The sequence below is a fragment of the Corvus kubaryi genome, unplaced genomic scaffold (genome assembly GCF_017639235.1).
Source record: "Corvus kubaryi isolate FWS band 111438036 unplaced genomic scaffold, C.kubaryi_AGA036_p1.0 37354, whole genome shotgun sequence".
NCBI lineage: Eukaryota > Metazoa > Chordata > Aves > Passeriformes > Corvidae > Corvus > Corvus kubaryi.
In genome coordinates this window covers 2,825,404-2,837,079 of record NW_024581116.1, presented here as the reverse complement: position 1 = coordinate 2,837,079, position 11,676 = coordinate 2,825,404, and the positions used below count along the sequence as shown (strand labels likewise).

Sequence of the window (11,676 nt, the reverse complement as noted above, 5' to 3'; positions counted from 1 at the left end):
TTGCAGCTTTCCAGCCACTCTTTCCCCAGCATGCAGCACTGCAGGGGTTGTTGTGACCTTACTCGCTTGGACTGAGTTAACTAACAGCCAAGTTGGTTGTAGTGAAAGAGCAAAATGTATTGATCCAACTGAATTCTTCAATTCCTGCCAAGGGAAGTTAGGGAGTTTGGTGTCCCTAGACTGAATTTAGACTTTGTAAATAACCCCTCAGGCAATAACATGCAAGTCAGTGCCGGAATCCAGAAGAAAACAATTTAAAAATTACTGTGCTTGAGGTAACAAATACCAGCTTAAACAAGACTTAGCTGTTGAAAACATACAACTCCATGAGCAGACTCTGAGAATTCCACTTAAATGCTTGTTCTGGTTTTCATAAATAGAGGTGAAAGCTAGAGAAGCTCAGCTAGAGGTCTCAACTCAAAGATGAGCTTCCAAAAGTAAAACTGCAGAAATAAACGAATATTTAAAAGGAAGTAAGTTGTAGGAATTCTTGGAGAATATTACGAAGTAGCCTCCTGCAAGGAGTTTGGAAAAGGTGGCATTTTTTAATGAAAAAGCTTGAATTGTGCATCGTGGCAGAGGTGTTTTGCAGCAAGGAGAGGGCACCCAAAGGAACTGTCCCCACAGACTGTTGCACACACTCTGCTCACTTGAGATCTCAGAGTCTTCACAAAGAGAAGATCTGGACAGAGCAGCCAGAGATGAACAGGAATAACAAAGTCATGTCGTCTTCTAAATCATACACAACTATTTTTGATAGACGTTTCTGATAAGGACCCAGATTCTTAGCCCTCCCCACATATCAGGAGATACCAGTGATTTTGATACATGGTACCAAACACAACCCAGTATTCATGTCCCAAACAGCTCTAAGCATTGAGACATTTTATCTCTACAAAATGAACCACTACATAGTGGAAAACTGGTAATTCATAGTAATTCCATTGTTCCTATGCATTCAGAATAATCTTTTTATTTTTTTTCCCTGTGGAAAGTAAAAATAAAGTTGTAGGACATTCTCACTTGGTAGCATGAAGTAATTCCTCAACTCATACCCTGTTTTATGCCAACAGTGGGAACTTGTTTATATATATGTCCGTATTTACATCAAATATGTATAATAGTTTCATGGTGAGTTCATTTTTTGCTTGAAGTTTCACATAACCTTTCAGAAATGAGTAGGTAGCAACTTCATTCTTCCATCTCGTTTTAAGAGTACTTTATTGAATTGAAAATAAGTTTCACAAAACAATTCTAAAATATGAACACACACACCTTACACGCACCTTGCTCCCTGCCCAACCTCTCCCCCCCCCCCCCCAAATCTGGGTGTGTCAAGATGTATAAACTCGGGTGTTGTAAACAGATTGTCTGGATTGATCTGATGCGCAGGAAGGTGGTGATGAGCACAGCTTGCTATTGTTAAACAACAGATGAATAATGCACTGGGTTTGGGATCAGTCAACTCTTCTGGTTTTAATCATTCATTTTCTTTTCTCCCATTTCGTAACTGGACTGCTGATGTAATCCTACCCCATGTGAATGCCAAGTTGAGGGTTTCACAATAAATGAAATGCTGTCTAAACCAGCATGAAAGAGCCACACAGTGTAGTCTAAGGTGCCCACAAGAGCTGGCAGAGGACTGGCTCCTGATGTAGCCAGTGGAGTCTCCAGTAATTAAATAATAATTAGCAATTAAATTCTCAGCAAAACGTTTTAATCTTGCCCTCGGTCTCCTTGCTTGCCTGAAGAAATGCAGTTTTATTTCAGTAGAGAGAGCATGGACTGTACAACAAGTGTGAAAGCAGCAGATCTGGCTGGGATTGGGTGACACCAGGGTCCTTGAACTGAGCCTTCTGCCATGGTTTCACCAAGAAAGGCCAAAAAAGAAATATTGTGAGATGATTGCATAGTACAGGCCAGGAATTTTATCAGAAAGTATTTTATCAGAATTATAAGATCTATCTGAGAACTTTAAAGCAGACAATTCTCATCCAATGGCTGCACCTTGAGAATCTATTTGTCACCTAAATGTTTGAACTCAGGATAAGAGCAAAACCCAGGGGCAACATCTGCACCAGAAAACAAAACACTTCGTTTTCAAAGCAGATGGTGTTCCTGCTTGCTGGGAACAATCCTGGGCTCGTTTTAGGCAACCTGTGCCTGGGAATGACAGGACAGTGCCAGCTGGCCCAGCCCAAATCAGTGTCAGGAACTGCTCTGCAAATTTAACAAGGTGAGCAGTCAGGTTCCAGCCTCTTTGTGGTGATCTGGCATTGTTTAATTTACCAATACAATGGTTTTGTGTGTACTGTACTGGATTAAGTGTCAGAATGTGGCAATTTTCTACTTCTTGCCAAAGGATTTGTGTCTTATGCTACTCTAGCAGACATTTCTCCCTGTACTAGTTCTGCCCAGATGCTATAGAATCTCCTCCGGGTCCTGGTCATGCTCCTCGTGGCTACTCCAAAAATTAATCCTGTCCTGACCAGAATCAGGACACTCCCCCACAATGGGATGAAATGGTAGCCTCTCTTCCTTGCACAGACCACACTGAATTCACCAAGCTGTTTGAAACTCTCAGTACTGGGCATGTTTTTGAGGCATCACCTCTGTACTTTTTTATTCTATTCTGGTAAAAGAAGTTCCTTTTATAATTAATACTGTATATATCCTGCCTTCCTATGCTAAAATGAGTCTTGCTCATACACCCATGGCTTGAGAGCATTGCAACAACTACCCACATTCATTCAGCTGAATCTCTGCTGCTGAGGAACGTTCAGTGAAGGACACCTGCACTGAACATCTCATGAGCAGGTGCTGGATTTCAGGAGTTAGGTGGTGTCTTTATTCCAAATCTGGGTGAGACTTTGAACAAACAGGCACTGGAGCAACTGTTGTGGAGTCTCCATGCTTGGAGATACACAAAACCCTGCTGAAACTAAAGGCTTTTAAAGTCTCCCAGATTCCTAAGTTTTTCACAGTTTAGGCTGTTATACTTGAGCACCTGAATTCCACCTAGATTGCATTTGAGATGCCTCCATGCTCTTGTGAATTTTAGAATTCCCTATCATAGAATCACAGGATGGTTTGGATTGGAAGGGACCTTAAAGACCATCTAGTTCCAGCCCCCTGCCATGGGCAGGGATGCTACCCACTGAATGGGATTGCTCATTATGGTGATTTTAGGCTCAGATACTATAAGGAGAAGGAAAACACAGAGCTGAGGCACTGCTGTGACTGCTTGCCAGGTCAGAACTCTGGAGTGTCACAGAGTGACCTCAGAGTTGCTTCTCCCCTGGTGCACTACACTGGACCGAGCATCCTCTAGTTCTGCACTGGAGCAGCTCTGACAGTCCTGTCTTCAGTGGTGTGACTTTGACCCTGCTGAGCCCCTGCAGCAAACAGCTTTCCTCTGACGCCTCAACTCAGAGACCCCTGCCCCAGCCTTGTGTCTCCCATATTCAGCCATAAAGCTGGAAAACAACACTCCCAATCTTCCTTGCCTTGCCTGCCCCCCTCAGCCTGGCTTTATTTCCCAAGGCTGCTGATGGTTGAACAACAACTGGTTTTGCTCATCTGAGGGGAGTTGCATTGTGAAGCTTCCTGACAAGCCAAGCAACAGAAGGGTGGGAGAGGAGGGATGGGAGGAGAGATGCTGTGCCAGCCAGGCAGGCAGGATCGCTTTGGCAGCAGCTCTGCCTGGCTTTCACTCTGCCTCCCTGGGGGAAATCCTTCCTCTCACTCCAGGCTTCTCCCCTGCCACACCAGAGGCAGGACAAGGAGGCAGCAGAAGGGTCCCTGCACTGCCAGTACCCAACACCAGCTCACACCTGCAGCAGGCAAACCATGAGGACGAGCTCTTTGCTCCTGCAGCATCTTCACCTTTGACTGAAAACCTTCACCCACCTCCACAAGGGACCATGGAGGAGCAGTACATTTCCAAACTCCACCCAGTCGTGGATTATGGAGCTGGGGTCTTTCTTCTAATCATAGGTGAGTTCAGCTCATTTGCTTGGAGCCAGGGAAGAGGGATACAGGGATTCCCTGTCTGTGCTGTGGTCAGGCAGAGGAACCTGGAGGGAAATGACAGCGAACGTTTCCCCACAGGTTCCCCTGCATTGTGCCTTGGAGTTGGTTGGCAGCCAGGATTAATCTCCACTCTTGGATCTGGAATCTTTTGTTTTAATGCTGAAGAATGGCCAGCACAAGTTTGCCTCTGTGGCATCACAAGTATTTGAAATAAGCTGTCAGTCACTTTCCATGACTGAACCAGGGCAGCTCAGGGGAAAGCAGCTCTGGGCTGACCCTTGGTGGGGGGAGGTGTTGTCCTGCTGTGTCTCACGAGGATGAACTGCTGCAGAACAGCAAAGTGTTTCTAGATAGCAGTTCTGGGTTTTGTAGCAGCCTGTTTGCCCTGCTGCAGGCAGATTGAAAATGAAATACAAGTGGGGATAGCTACCAGCCCATGGCTTCAGTTAAGTGTTTTCTTCCTTGTCTCTTTCTTGCATGTACACAGGCATTTGTTTTCTACTCTCGTGGATTTGGAGAGGAGTGGAACTTGTTTAGGCATGCTTCCCACCTGAATTTTTGCTAAGATTCCTTCCTTCAGCTCACTTGCAAACCCAAACCCTGGCTGAGATAACAAGGACAAGCCTATATTTTGAAGTTTTAATACCGAGGCTCTGGGCAGCAGTGCTGGGCTTTAGCACTTCAAATTTCCCCTTGTTCTGCACAGCAGAGCACAACTCAGGGTGAGAAAATCCCTGTTTACAAAACAACCAAGGGCTTTTTCAAGTCAGGGTGCCAGGTCCCTTCTCTGAGAAATGTAAATACATAGATGCAGTTGAGGCAATGGGAAGGGGCAGCAAAAAAGGGCTGGAGGCTGGGGCTCTACTTGCTGACCTTGCTCGTGTGCCAGCATGCTGCAGTCTCACACCTCTCCTAAAGCACTTTTAGGCACTGGAACTCCAGGCACAGCTTCCAGCATTGGATCCAGAGCCCTGTGTGGCAGCCAGGTTCACTGCATCCTGCAGGGACTCTCAGAAATAAAGCAGTGAGCTGAATTGGGAACAGGTGTTGTATTTATCCATAGCTCTGCCACCTCACTGGGGCTGCAGGTTTGTGCCCTGAAATGATGTTTTTGTTAGGAACAAGGCCAGGGCATGGGCTGCAGCACTCCCCACCAGCTATTTGATTACTGGCCCACAGTTACAATTCTGTCCTGTGGGATGGAGGGGAAGAGCTTCTGTCATGGTAAAAAAGGGGCTGGGCCTGGATGTCACCTGATGGCAGAGCTGCTTCCTACCTCTTGTTTAGGGGTTGGGCTCTTACAGAAGAAAGTGAACTGGATTCATTTTGCTCCTGAAGCCTGAGGATGTTCCATTTTGGGAACCTCACTGCAAGAAACAGAATGAGGGGCTGGAGTGAGTCCAGAGAAGGGAACGGAGCTGGGAAAGGGGCTGGAGCACAAGTCTGGTGAGGAGCAGCTGAGGGAGATGGGGGGGGGCTCAGCCTGGAGAAAAGGAGGCTCAGGGGGAACCTTCTGGCTCTGCACAACTCCCTGACAGGAGGGTGCAGCCAGGGGGGGATCGGGCTCTGCTCCCAAATAACAAGTAACAGGACAAGAAGAAATGGCTTCAAGTTGCACCAGGGCAGGTTTATACCGGATGTTAGGAAACATTCCTTCATGGAAGGGATTGTGATGCATTGGAACAGGCTGCCCAGAGCAGTGGTGGAGTCACCACCCCTGGGAGGATTTAAAAGCTGTGTGGTGTGGCACTTGAGGACATGGTTTAGAGGCAGCCTGGTCAGTGCTGGGGAATGGTTGGACCTGATGATCTTAGGGGTCTTTTCCAACCCAAATGATTCTATGATTCCATGATTCCCTGTCCCAGCCTGTGGAGAGTGCTCTGCCCACCAAGCCACAGGTTGCTCTGTGAGCACATGGCCAAGCCCCCGTGGGCATCATCCTGTGTGTGCAGGCACAGAGATCCTGAGAGCTCAGGGAGCTCTTCCAGTGCATCCAGAGGTGGCAAGTGAACGTGTGTGGTTAGAAAGTGAATGAATGAGGGATGTGGGGTCTCAGATTTGTGTCCCCATTTTGGTTAAGCCTTCTCTTGACACCTCTGTGGTTTTTGTACTTTTGCCGATATATTTATTCCATTTTGCTGCACGTGCCTCTGTTAACCCCTCTGTGGGCACTTCAAGTGGTACCTGTGAGCAAATGCAGCCTTCCTGCACTCACAGCCACAAGGGAACATGACAGAATCTTTTTTTGTCTCCCTCTTTCACATCTCACTTTAGAGGACACCTTCTCAGGAAAATCAAAATTTTTTGATCAAAAATGCTGCTCCAGCACCATGTTCACTTGAAAGAAGAGAGAAAATGAGTTGTTTGGTGCATGTACTTCTGACACTGCTGTCACCAGCACTTTGAAATCCTGTGGCACACCTGAGTAATATATGTCTGACAGGTCCTTTTGCAAAGCAAGCTCTGGGTCTTGTTGCACGCCCCTGCCTAAACAATTCTCAAGGTCCTACTGCTCTCAGAGACCACCAGAACAGTCACACTATTTCCCAGGGATCAGCAAGGATCCTGAGCTGCCCAGCCAGCACATGCCGGGCACTGAGGCAGCTGAGAGTCAGTGCTGGGGCTCCAGTGCGAGATGAGAGAAGTCACACAGAGGAGAGGCTTTGGGAAGTGCAGGACACCAGGTGAGAGGAGGGGACAGGCAGGTGGGACACCTGGAGTACTTCACCAAGAAGGAGAAATAAGGATATTTTTTCTCAGCACAAGAAATACGTGGACCTGCTAGAGTGGGTCCAGAGGAGGCCACAAAGACACTCTGAGGGCTGCAGCCACTTTGCTCCGGAGACAGGCTGGGAGAGCTGGGGAGTTCTCCCTGGAAAAGGCTACAGGGAGACCTCATTTTGTCCTTCCAGTACTTAAAGGTGGCTTATAAAAAAGACAGAAAGTGACTTTTTACACAGGCAGACAGAGACAGGACATTCCAAACCCTGCCATAGACAGGGACATCTTCCACCATCCCAGATTGCTCCAAGCCCTGTCCAACCCAGCCTTGGACACTTCCAGGCCTAGGGCAGCCACAGCTTCTCTGGGTACCCTGTGCCAGGGCCTCACCACCCTCAGAGAGAATTTCTCCTTCATATCTAATGTAAACCTGCTCTCCTTCAGTTTGAAGCCATTCCCCCTCGTCCTATCACTACATAACCTTGCAAGAAGTCCCTCCTCAGCTTTCTTGGAGTCCCTCTCAGGCACTTCACATACTTCTGATGGATTTCACAGGTGTGTTAACTGTGTGATACTCTTGTCTGTGCTGATCCTTCCTTTTCAGCCATCCTGACGATCCTTGGGAATTCAGCTGTCCTTGCCACGGCTGTGAAACGCTCTTCCCTGCTGAAGTCACCAGAGCTGCTCACAGTGAACCTGGCAGTGGCAGACATTGGGATGGCCCTCAGCATGTACCCGCTGGCCATCGCCTCCGCCTGGAACCACGCCTGGCTGGGGGGAGATGCCTCCTGTGTTTACTATGCCCTGATGGGTTTCCTGTTCGGGGTCTGCAGCATGATGACCCTGTGTGCCATGGCCGTGATCCGATTCCTCGTCACCAACTCATCCAAATCCAATGGTGAGTGAATCGCCGCTCTGGTCACCTGGTGGTGCTGTGTTGGGGCTGGGCTGCTCAGGGAGGCGCTTTGTGGAATATGGCATGGAATATCAGGTCAGTAGCAGCAGAAAAAGCCTCAATTTTTAGTGCATTATCAAATCCTGGTGTTCCCAGAAGGATTTGATTAAATTCTTTGTTAAACAGTGAGGTTTTCCACTTCTCAGTTTTGCCAAGTGAAACTACCTGAGAATAGAGAACACAAATGTTTTCCTGGACCAGACTGCCTTCCCTTTCTACTTGTATCCAAGCAGATAACACTGGAATTTGAAAGGAAGGAATATTCTTCTGGCATTCCTGGGCTGGGACCACAGCACATTTGAGGTGAAATTGATCTTGTAAAGCTCCCTGCGTTACTAAGCTCTAGATGAGCATTGAGGGCTGTATTCAGGTCTCACCCAACACACTGACACTGTTTCTCTAGAAGCCCAAAGGTTAGGGAACTGCAGCAGCAGCCCAGGTGTATCTGTAGCCACCATCCTTCTGGTTGAGGAGAAGTTATGGCAAAACCCCCCGTGGCTGGGATGGGATCCATCTACGCTTGCTCTTCCTCTTTCTTGCAGGTAACAAAATCACCAAAAACACCGTCTGCATCCTGATCACTTTCATCTGGCTCTACTCCTTGCTCTGGGCCATCCTGCCCTTGCTGGGCTGGGGCTACTACGGCCCTGAGCCCTTTGGCATCTCTTGTACCATAGCCTGGAGCAAGTTCCACAACTCCCCCAATGGTTTCTCGTTCATCCTGAGCATGTTCCTCCTGTGCACAGTCCTGCCTGCACTGACCATCATTGCCTGTTACTTGGGGATTGCCTGGAAGGTTCATAAAGCATACCAAGAGATCCAGAATATTGACAGGATCCCTAATGCAGCCAAGCTGGAGAAGAAGCTGACCCTGGTGAGTTATCCCCGTGATGGGAAGAGAGTGCAGTAATCAGGAGCTGGCAGAGAGCTGGCTCTGCTCATGCACAGCTCACAGAACAGAGAGCTACACAGAAATTCTGTATGGAAACAGGATTTCAATATATTAATATTAAATATTATTTTTTATTATTATTATTACTATTATTTTTATTAACTTTTTTTTTTCAAATATGCACTTCAGGTGTGCATTTCTTGTGGAAAAGCAGAATTGATCCAAGCTTTCTAGAGGCCAGTCCTAGACTCACTGAATCATTAAGGTTAGAAAAGGCCTTTAAGATGTCAAGTCCAACCATTAATTCAGCACTGAGAGGTCCACCACTTAACCATCACCCTAAGCACCACAGCTACACATTTTTTAATACTACTAGGGATGGTGACTCCACCACTGCCCTGGGCAGCCTGTCCCAATGACTGACAACCCTTCCAGTGAAGAAATGCTTCCTAATAACCAATCTAAACATCCCCTGGTGATTCCTTAGGTTTTAACTTTTATATTTTTCAAATCCTGTACTCCCTAGTGTGTAACTCTGAAGTTTCTTGTGGCTTGCTGTTCTCTTATGCTGGTTAAACATAACAAACCTCTCTAGGTTTCCACCTCAAGGACACCAGGCCCCAAAATGTGTAAACTAAAAGCCTCTGAGAGGGGGGCAAACTTGGGGTAATTCCAACATGAACTGAAGTTATAATTGGACAATTAACCCTGATATGCAAACGAACCAAACTTATAAAAGTGTGAAGAACTCATGACCTGGGATCCATCTTGGGTGTAGCCTTTGGCCTGTCTAAGGCATACCTTTGAAGGCCCTTCAAATAAATTCCTACCTTTATTCCCTTATTCTTGTCTAGTCTCTGTTTTTAGGTGGCCATCTCAGGCATCCCCAGTGCAACCTGAAGACATTTCCTCTCGTCCTTTCATTTTTTAACTGGGAGCAGAGCCCGACCCCCACCTGGCTGCACCCTCCTGTCCGGGAGCTGTGCAGAGCCAAAGGTTCCCCCTGAGCCTCCTTCTCTCCAGGCTGAGCACCCCCACCTCCCTCAGCTGCTCCACATTAGACTTGTGCTCCAGACCCTTCCCCAGCTCCATTCCTTTCTCTGGACATGTTCCAGCCCCTCAATGTCTCTCTTGTCATGAGGGCCCAGCAAGCACAGCTTCAGGTGTTGCGGGTTCAGGTGTGGTCCCACCCACACCTCATGTGCCAGAATATCCAACCCTGTCCATGCCAGCTGCCAACAGCCGCCCTGTGTTCCCTTGCAGATGGCCGTGCTCATCTCAGTGGGGTTCCTGAGCTCCTGGACTCCCTATGCAGCTGCCAGCTTCTGGTCCATCTTTAACTCCAGCGACTCCCTGCAGCCTGTGGTGACGCTGCTGCCCTGCCTGTTTGCCAAGTCCTCCACAGCCTACAACCCTTTCATTTACTACGTCTTCAGCAAGACCTTCCGCTGCGAGGTTAAGAAGCTGCAGTGCTGCTGTGGCTGGAGGGTTCACTACTTCAGCTCCGACAACTCCACGGAGCATCCCGTGTCCACCATGTGGAGCGGCAGGGACAACGTCCGTCTGTCTGCGGCGGCCAAGGCGGAGAACCCGGGAGCTGCAGCCAGGGCTTCACAGCACAGGTCAAACCTGGCCTCACTCCCAGGTCCAAAGGAACAGGGGTGCAGCAAATGAGGTTGTCATTGCATATCTTATGGCAATACAGAGGTTCAAGTATATATTTTTAAGCAACTCTCAAATATTGTCCTTAAGCCTCGCAGCAAAAAAAAAAAAATCTATTTTTTCCCCAAGAAATTCCACTTGAGAGGAAATAGATTTATGTACCAATCATGAAATCATGTAAATTAAACTTATTTTCAGGTAAAAGGAGATTTATTATTTTTGTGGGATTTTTTTCCTATACTTTTGATTTCTAACACAATCTATCTGCCAGCTCTTGGCTCTACCAGTAAAACAGCCATCAGAGAAAACCATAGGTTGCACACAGTGTTACCAAATAAACACAGCTGAGTGTGTAGTTTTCCAGCAATACAGACTGAAAACCATATGGGCAGCAAGAAATGTTCACTGCCAGGAAAACGTGAGAATGTGACTGCTCCCAAGAGGATGTAGAGCTCTCTGGTTCCTTGCTCTTTCAGAGGTGCAGCTCCAACTCCTCCAAACAAGTCCAAGGAGCTGAGCAGCCTTGGTTGGATGAGGTTTGGTGGGAATGTGGCAGTCAGTGAAGGATGCCTTCTGTGTATCCCAAATGGCACAGTGGGAAGGCAAGGAAGCTCTCAGCAGGAGGAACTCTGCACTTGGGCTGTTTGCTGGCTAATGTACAAAAGCTCTTCTGCTGCAGAAGCTGTTGGAGCATTTTAGGATCGTAATTGTTAAGGTTGGAAAAGACCTTTAAAATCAAGTCCAACCATCAGGCCAGCACCACCACCATGTTCACCACAAAACCACGTCCTCAAGTGCCACATCCACACATTTTCTGAACGCTTCCAGGGATGGTGACTCCATCACTTCCCTGGGCAGCCTCTCTCAGTGCTTTACCACCCTTTTTCTGCATAGGATGACACAAAGAATTCCCCAGGAAGCCTTCCTAGCATTGTCACCCTGCAGCTGCAGTCCTCCTGGCTCTCATGGCTTCTATGGGAAGCTCCTGAGATCCCAGATTCCCCCCTGGCTGGGGCACTGACATGACTTTAACTGAGAACAGAGTTTGCTGATTCAGTACCACCATAACACCAGGTTTAATCAAAGAGGTTCTGAGGTGGGAATGATGAGCTCCTACACCTTAAAGATCTCTCTCTCTGACTTACTGTTTGTGATTTTAAAGGACATAAACCCCTATATTTAGGATTTGAAATGTTGTACAAAATATGGCTTGGCAGCTGCAGCAGTTCTGGCTGCCCCTGACCACATAGAATCACAGGATGGTTTGGGTTGGGAGGTACTTGAAGCTCATCCAGTCCCACCCCCCTACCATGGGCAGGGACACCTTCCAATGGAATCTTCACCAAACCTTAGCATTAGGCTTAGTCAAGACAAGAAGACTTAAGGCACCGGCAGATTTGGCCCAGATTTTAAA

At 47.6% G+C, this 11,676-nt stretch overlaps 1 protein-coding gene across 1 annotated transcript; it reads left to right on the top strand.

The window, feature by feature from the left end:
- The first annotated feature begins 3,690 nt into the window (after window positions 1–3,690).
- LOC121666826 (opsin-5-like) lies at window positions 3,691–10,471 on the top strand. Its single transcript, XM_042032790.1, has 4 exons — window positions 3,691–3,996; window positions 7,358–7,651; window positions 8,251–8,582; window positions 9,864–10,471. The coding sequence occupies exons 1-4, from the start codon at window positions 3,924–3,926 to the stop codon at window positions 10,272–10,274; spliced, it is 1,110 nt and encodes a 369-aa protein (XP_041888724.1). The 5' UTR covers window positions 3,691–3,923; the 3' UTR covers window positions 10,275–10,471.
- The last annotated feature ends 1,205 nt before the right edge of the window (window positions 10,472–11,676 follow it).